Source organism: Chrysochloris asiatica, unplaced genomic scaffold (assembly GCF_000296735.1).
Source record: "Chrysochloris asiatica unplaced genomic scaffold, ChrAsi1.0 scaffold00198, whole genome shotgun sequence".
Taxonomy (NCBI): Eukaryota; Metazoa; Chordata; class Mammalia; order Afrosoricida; family Chrysochloridae; genus Chrysochloris; species Chrysochloris asiatica.
In genome coordinates, this window is record NW_006408716.1 from 4,343,622 (window position 1) to 4,351,647 (window position 8,026).

Consider the following 8,026-nt stretch of genomic DNA (forward strand, 5'->3'; position numbering starts at 1 on the left):
TCATTGGTGACTGTTAGCTCACCTGATTTCTTTCATAAATAACCTCTTCTGACTCAATTTCACTGAGAGGGAAACACACAAACAAACAAAAATAAACCCAAGGGTAAAAGTTATCAGTGCTGGAAAATGTTACCTAGCTGAAATTTCCTGGCATGAAGTGTGAGAATAGTCAGAATCAAACATAATTTCTTTTATTTAAATCAAATAATGGTGTGAAATTAAAGAATGTTTTAGATACAAAAATATTACATTAGGAGCAGAAACAGTCTCATTTATTGTGTGCACAGCAAAGAAAGGTCAGTTAAAAATGTGTGTGACCTTTTATCTAATGTTGTGTTGGTAAAGCTAGAAGCTCCAAACAAGGCTTTTGTTATGACATAAGTGTTAATTCCTGAGCATGTACTTACAGGATTGAAAGGTGATTTAATCCAGAGTGTTTACTGTTAAATCCTGAAAACAAAGGCACAGGCACACGCACAGAAGAGAGGCATGAGGCCACCCAAAGATTCAAGGTACCCATGGAACACTGACTCTCTCTGTGAGTGCTGCAAGAAAAGGCGTGGGTCACAGGAATTCAATATTCCTTTTAGATGATTATGGCTTCAGGCCCAGCAAGCTTTTCTCCCTTTATTGTTCTTGGTCTTCTTCAGTGCTAGCAAAGACGAAATTATGTATGAAACTAGTTTCACCTTGGCAACAGTCTGGGCCTTTAGAATTTAAGAACAGGGTATCATTCTCTTAAAAAAATATACTCAGTTGGGATGTCTGCTGTCATTTCTGTATAGATCCAAGGAGCTGTGTCTGCAAAGATGGTCTGGAAATGCCCCCTCTTTCTGAGCAATTGCCCCCAGCATTGGTGGAATTCACTGCCATGAGACAGAAGTACAAGGTACAGACATCTGTCTTCCTTGCAGTCCCCAGAACATGAGATCTTGATAATGCAAACCAATCTTCTGTAGCCCCTTAGTTAGTCCCAGGCTGATGGGTGGGGCTGTTGCCCACCAACAAGGAGGAAGACTCCTTACCATGATAGGGGCTGAGGATCTTCTAAGTGTAGAAAGCTGAAGCTAGTGGTCCTGGGCCAGTGAAGATGATGGAGTCTCTGGAACATTCATCAGAGAATAGTGCCCACAGACTCTGAGAGGGCCAATAATTGGACAATCAAGAATGGGTCTTCAAAGAGTAACATCCCTGGCCCTAACATCTAAACACGGGAAGCAAGTTATCTGGGGTCAGAAGGATTATAGAGATGAGGGAACAAAGACAGCAACGCTTACAGTGTTCTTGCCACTAGACATGGGGACACTTCTCCGTGGATTTCTGCCCAGTGTGCTCCCGAGTCTTCCACGAACTTACATTTTTAGAAAACACCGTTAGATTGACCAAAAATTACAAGTACTACTCAGCTTTTCCCTCACACTACCCCCTGGTCAGGGCTGGGACTCTTGACAGACACTAGACTGGGAGGGTGTTTCCCCACCCACCCCCACCCCCACAAGCAGCACTGAACCCCACTGGGTAAGGAGAGCGTCCACTGTGACTGTCATGGTGATGGACAGCTCATGCGTAGAGTGCGCCTGGACAAGCATAGGCATTTTCTCATCCCAAAGAATAAGAGGGTAGGGAGCAGAATCAAGTTTTATTATTAAACAACTTTAATCCAAATGCTGATTATTATTTGTAGACCTGAAGGCACAAAATATACCTAAAATGTATGGAATAGTCTAAACAGAGTTATAAATCCAAAGAGCAAAGCATGACAAACGATACACTCTGAGCTGACACAGAAATCCGAGTTGGGGAGATGATGATGATGATGATGATGATGATGGTTATATTTTTTCCTAGAGAACCTGCTTGAAGATCAGTCATTTTCCCTCATGACAAGGGTAGGGGATTAACAGAAAAATAACAAAAACAAGGTGTTAAGGTCTTTTATAAGCACAGTCCTTTTCCCTCAAAGGATGCCCTCTTACTAAGTTTATCTGTCTGTCTCTTTGTCACACAAACACACATTCTCGCACATATATGTAGACACGCTCACACACACACTGTTTCTTCCATGTTTACACATATATACAGTTTCTCATATACGTACATACTTTCTGCCTGTCCTTCCCTCACACACACATGTGCGTTTACACACATACACTGATAGACTCACATGTTTTGTCACACACAGTCTCAAACACACTCTGTCTGTCTCTGTCTTCTTCACTCCCACACTGATTCTTTTTCTCACACATAACATTCTCTCACACACATGCCCACCCATATATACACACTCTTCCTCACACCATCACACATAACATTTTTGCACACACAGCACACACTCATGTACACATACTTTGACACCGTATCTTTCTCTCTGTCCCTCTGTTACCCTCCCCACCTACACACACACACACACACACACTTTCCTCTTCCTGATACCCATTCTAAGCAAAGACGTACAAGAAGACACCCATATTCTATCCCAGAAGACAGGTCATCTCAGGAAAACCAAACCACACAGAAAGCAGACTTTTGTGTGAGATAAGGCAGTGAGACCAGAGTTTGATTAAAAAAATAGATATATATGAAAAATTGACCATCCAAGCAAGACCCTCAAATTGCTGATAGAGACCAACAGAGCCCACCCATGCCTCCCCCACCCCCCTGGATAGCACTGCCTGCCCAGTTTCCCTGTCCTCCCTGCTCCAGGCTCTATGGGCTATGATTGGCGAAGTGTCAATGGGTCCCTTTGGTAGCACTAATATCAGACTGTTCTCCACATCCAGAGATAAATAACGTAATTATAAACACTCCTTCTCCTCCTGGGGGTGCTTTAAGTTGATTGATGCTTATTGCCCTACCATGTCACTGGGGACTTTAGGAAAGAAATCAATCCTGGGCTATTTATCACCCTCATAAATACATCTCCCCAGTAACTCTACAAGATAATAGGAGACGCAATCAATAGAACATTTTCTTTCTTCATGATCAAAGACCCTCTCCCAACTCCCTAATTAATGCTAGGGAATGAGCCCCACTCTCTCTAGAAGCCATGTGTGAGCTGTGTTGTCCATCCTAACAAATTAGGAGAACATCCGTCTCTGCCTTCAGAGAAGGAGAAGCAGAAGTGAAAGCGTTGAGATCATTGGAATTACTGTGCTCCCAATGAGTCTTGCTTGGGTTCTATCATCCAATTGTCTTAGAGAGGGCAATGGCAGTGGGTGGGGCACTTAGATTGTCCTCGCCTTAAAAACCAGGGCTTCCAGCAGGGTCACCACTTTAGAGATAGGCCTGGAATTTCAGGGAAGATGTTTTCTGCTAGGAGGCCCATTTCTGCATCACATCACTGCTGAGGGCCTGGGAGCTGGGGAAGGTAGTAAAACATAGGTGAAGGTCTGACGCTTTTTGAAAGGTGCCTGTTTGGTTTCAGACTCAGAGACATCCTTTTCCTCCTTGGGCTACAAGCAATTTTCTAGGGGGCTTACTTGTCTCCGCATTACACAAAATTATGGTGGTGTTTCAATCGTAAGGAAGAGCCAAGGCTCCTTCCTAGCTGGACTAATAAAGTCCCTTCTGTGGGACCTCTGAATACGACTCACCTGGACACAGTCCCTGCTCCTCTCAACACCATCCTTCCACCTGAAACCAGTGATTCTATCTCCTCTTCTGTGATTACACCTTCCTCTCTCACCTGGGACCACGAGTCCTAAACTTAAGACTTTTCCTTCTACCTGGCCTCAGGTACCACCAACTCATTGGTCTATGTGATTACAGCTTTCAACTCTCTATCCCCACTAACCTTTTCAGTAGGCCCCAGTTCACCTCGATCCACCTCTCTGAGGCAGCAATGAGGCCTGCCCTCTTCATCCCATATTCTATCTCTGGTTAATTCTTCTGATTAGGTAAAGACAAAACAAGGCTAAGAAAAGACACTTAAGCAAGTCCATGTCAGAGCCCTTAGCATTGGTTGCCTCAGTGACCCCTCCATGGCCATGGGGCAGATGCATACCATGGTACCCTGTGACCTCGCAGTGCGGTGACCAGCTTGTCCTGAGCTGCCCAGAACTAGCCAGTATCCTAGGAACCTTCTCATTTTCTGGCAATAAGAAAATTGATCACCCAACTGTAGGGTGATTCAATGGGTCAGGCCAGTGTTAGCTTGGGGCTCAGCCTTTACCTACCCAAGGGTGCTGAAAAGGAATGAAGACAGGGCCAGGGTAGGACAGCCATGTGATACAGCAGCCAGCCACCTCTAGGGATCTGCTAGCGGGACCAGCTCCTCACCTTCCCTCTCCTCCAGCAAGAAGGGGTTCTTGACCTCAACACCCTTTCTACCCTCAGAAAGGCCCAGGAACAGGGGGCTTCTTTGGCACTTCAGAATGATCACAAGTAGTTTGCCTTTTTATTCATATAGAACAAAATTTACAAAGTCATTCGTACAGTTTTTGTGGGGTTTTTTTTTTTTTTTTTTTTTTTTTTACTGACTTCGAAAATTGGGAATATTCAAAATACACTTTTATCCCACTCCATTCTGTCATTATTTACACATATGTACAAGAAAAATGTTAGAGTCTTTGTGTGTGTGTGCATGTGTGTGTGTGGTCCACGGTGTCGTTTCTGTATTAAAAAGCTCTGCTGGTCAGGTGATGGGTGGGGGGGCGGGAGGACAGGCGGCGTGATCATATGGAGGTGCCGTGGGAGGTGTCCAAGGCTTCTGGAAGGACGCCTCCTGGCACAGGCTGGAAGGACATGGGAATGGGAGTCTTCACGGGGCTCTGGCGGAACAGTCCCCCATTGGGCGACCGGTGTTTGCACTGCATGGCGGGCATGGTGGCCGAGCTACTCAGCGGCAGTGGTAGGTTGCTGCCAGGCCCTGCCGAGAGTGTCCGGCTGGTGCCGTGGCTGCTCTGCTCTGGCAGGAACGTGCTGACCGAGAGCTGGGTGTTCTGGTACTCCCGTGTTGGTTCCAAGGCTTGGCCGGGAGCCAGACCCCCCATCTCCAAGGCTGAGAGCTCAATTGATGCCGGAGAGATTTGCTTGTGAGCAATGTCTTCATCCATTAGACTGTTCATGCGTCGGTGGACCTGCTCCAGATTCACTTCTTTGTCCTGTGAGGAAAACACAGGGAGGCCTGGTCAAGTCCTAACATAAGCCAGAGGTTTCCTACACATCCATGGGGCTGTTCACTCTGACAGACAGTGAGGTAGCCCCACATAAATTCCTCAAGCCTCAATTTTATGGCCAACTATCAGTTATATGGGGAGCCAGTGGACTAGGATACTAACCCGATTTATCAGAAACCTTGCAAGCTGGCCTTGTCAGCATGCCTCCCCTCTGCACTCTGCTTGATGTTGTTTAGTGCCTTTGCGTCAATTCTAACACATAGCGACCCTGTATAGGGTTTCCAAGGAGAAGCTGGTGAGCTTGAACCACCAATGTTGAAGTTCAAATGACTTTGCAGTCTGGCGCATTAACCTACAGCGCCACACCTGCATTCAGATTAGGAACCTGCATATCTAGTGATAACCTTTTTGAGAAGACACTACGATAAACTGGCAGAGACTAGCCTAGAAAGGAGTCCCCTGGGAATAAAAGGTATTGGTCCTTGAGTCTGTGATTGTGGCGGTGATAGTTATGTGCTGTGGAGTTGGTTCCAACTCATAGTGACCCGGTATAGGGTTTCTGAGGCTATAAATCTTTATGGGATCATAAAGGCCTCATCTTCCTCCAATGAAGTGGTGGTGGTGGCTGTGTGCTGTGAAATCGGTTCCGACTCATAGTGACCCTGTACAGGGTTTCCGAGGCTGTCAATCTTTATGGGAGCAGAAAGCCTCGTCTTTCTCCTTCGGAACAGTTGGTAGTTTTGAACTGCCGACTTTGAGGTTCGCAGCCTGATTCGTAACCACTATGCTAACTGCTGACCCGGCCGATGGCAGCCCAGCTCACATTCCACTACGCTACCAGAGCTCCTTTCTTATACCCATGTTGTTGTTGTAAAGGGCCGTGAGTCGGTTCCGACCCATAGCGACCCTGTATATAGTTTCCGAGGAGAAGCTGGTGAGCTTGAACCACCGACCTCGCAGTTCAAACGGCTTTGCAGTCTGACACATTAGCCCACAGCAGCATACCAGGACTCCACGTGATTTGCTATTGGAGTCCCTAAGTGATGAAATTGGTGAATAAGCTCAGCTGCTAATCAAAAGGTTGGAGGTTCAAGTCCACCCAGAGGACTCAGAAGGCCTTGTACTTACTTCTGAAAAGCCAATGACTGAAAACTCTGTGGAGCAAAGTTCTACTCGGACACACATGGGGGTCACTATAAGATTGAATCGAATCGTCCGCAATTTGTTTGGGTTACTGTGCCAGCTTAATTTCACAACTCTGAAAACCTCTGATATGATACCCCTCACCTTACCTAAAAAAGAAGCCCAGGTTCTGAAAAGTGCAATGACATCCCCGTTGTCATAGTGAGCACCGGAACCTGGAACAGAGAGGTTAAGGTCTGCCTGTACCTGAGGCGGATGTGCTTCCTATTCAATGTCTCCAGAGACACTGGGAGCAGCACGTGGGGACCAAGTTCCATTCTGGAAGATTGCTGGGACCTGGGTCTCTGGAGGGTTGGGGGTGGGAGGCAATGTGAAAAAGGTCTTCCGAAAGTCAGCTGATTTCCTTTACACAGCCTAATGAAGCATGGTCACATCTGACATTGTCTCCATGTGGTGAATGGCATCCCAGACAAATGTTGTCTTGTGCATTAATGTATTTGTTTAGGAAAGAAAATAAAACAGAGCAAATATGATTCCTTTATATATTTGGTGATTGGCCTATAAGGTCGCTATGAGTTGGAACTGGCTGGAAGGCACTTAACAACAACAACATACATTAAGGAGAGCACACTGCTTGAAAGCCCCTGAGGACAAGGACAAAGGCCCTGGTTTGCCCTTGTGCAGTGGTGCATAAGGTCAGCTGCCTAACAGATGGCCCACACTAGTTCCATGATGATGCTGCTCCTCCCTGAGGCCAAGCCCCAAAGGCAAGCCCGTGTCAAGATCAGCTGTGAGATACACGCACAGGCAGTTGAATGCTGACATCCACTCTAGAAGTCTGCAGCCTGTTTGTTGCCCACCTTCTGGGGTGACTAGAAATACAAGACATTTAGTAGGCTTGAAGGTGTTTTCAAAGGCAAAAGAAACACCCCAAAAACCATGTAACCTAAGGGGTGTGACTGCGTTAAACTCCTCTGAGGCTGCAGAGCAAGGACTCCATTCAGAGGCAGCTCCCCTGGATGACTGGTGTGAGCACCCCCTCAAACGTGTGCATCAGACACAGGGTTAACCCCATAAAGACCAAGCCTGGCATCCCTACTTTGCAATTCATTCTTTGCTCCCAATCCTCCCAGCATAGACAAAGCATGAACAATGCCTTCCACACTGCCAGTGACTTTATAACTCACATAAATGGCTCTGCTGGGAAACCTGCAATCTTTCCCAGAACTTTCTGCAACATAAGCACATGACAAATCTCATAAACCAATTGAGAACTACTTCCAGACCAGGTGGAAGTCTGAGAATGAGAGAACCACTTGGCTTGAAGATGGAGAAGAGGGCAGGGCCGGTCTGGCATCATGAGGAGAAATTACATGAGACTATCCATCCCTATGATCGGAGGCCTCAGACAGGCTGGGCTCTGCTTGTCTGACATGCAGGGGGACCATGTCTGAGTTGAAAGCATCTCTGCATGGTAACTGTCATGGGCAAAATTCGGCAAAGTGGCTGGAGAGTACCAGCTCTCTACATTACCCAACTAAACATGGCACATGCATCGCTTCTCAAAATTCAAGATCGCTTCTTAATTACTCCTATGCAGCCTTGCCCATTTCTGTGTATTTTATTTGCTTTAATTTTTTACGTGGGAAACTATTTTAATTGTTATGTTGGGCATTTTGGAACCACTAAGCGTCAAGGAGCTCTGGTAGCATAGTGCTTACGAGTCAGACTGCTAACCTCAAAGTCAGCAGTTCGAAACTATCAGC

General features: G+C 46.3%; 1 protein-coding gene across 1 annotated transcript in view; it reads right to left on the bottom strand.

The window, feature by feature from the left end:
- Window positions 1-4,362: 4,362 nt before the first annotated feature.
- The window catches only part of GRID1 (glutamate receptor, ionotropic, delta 1), a 1,105,771-nt gene continuing 1,102,107 nt past the window's right edge, over window positions 4,363-8,026 (bottom strand). The window contains exon 16 of the mRNA XM_006872457.1: window positions 4,363-5,102. Within this exon, the coding sequence (XP_006872519.1) occupies window positions 4,674-5,102 (429 nt within the window). The 3' untranslated portion in view covers window positions 4,363-4,673. The remainder of the gene's footprint in view (window positions 5,103-8,026) is intronic.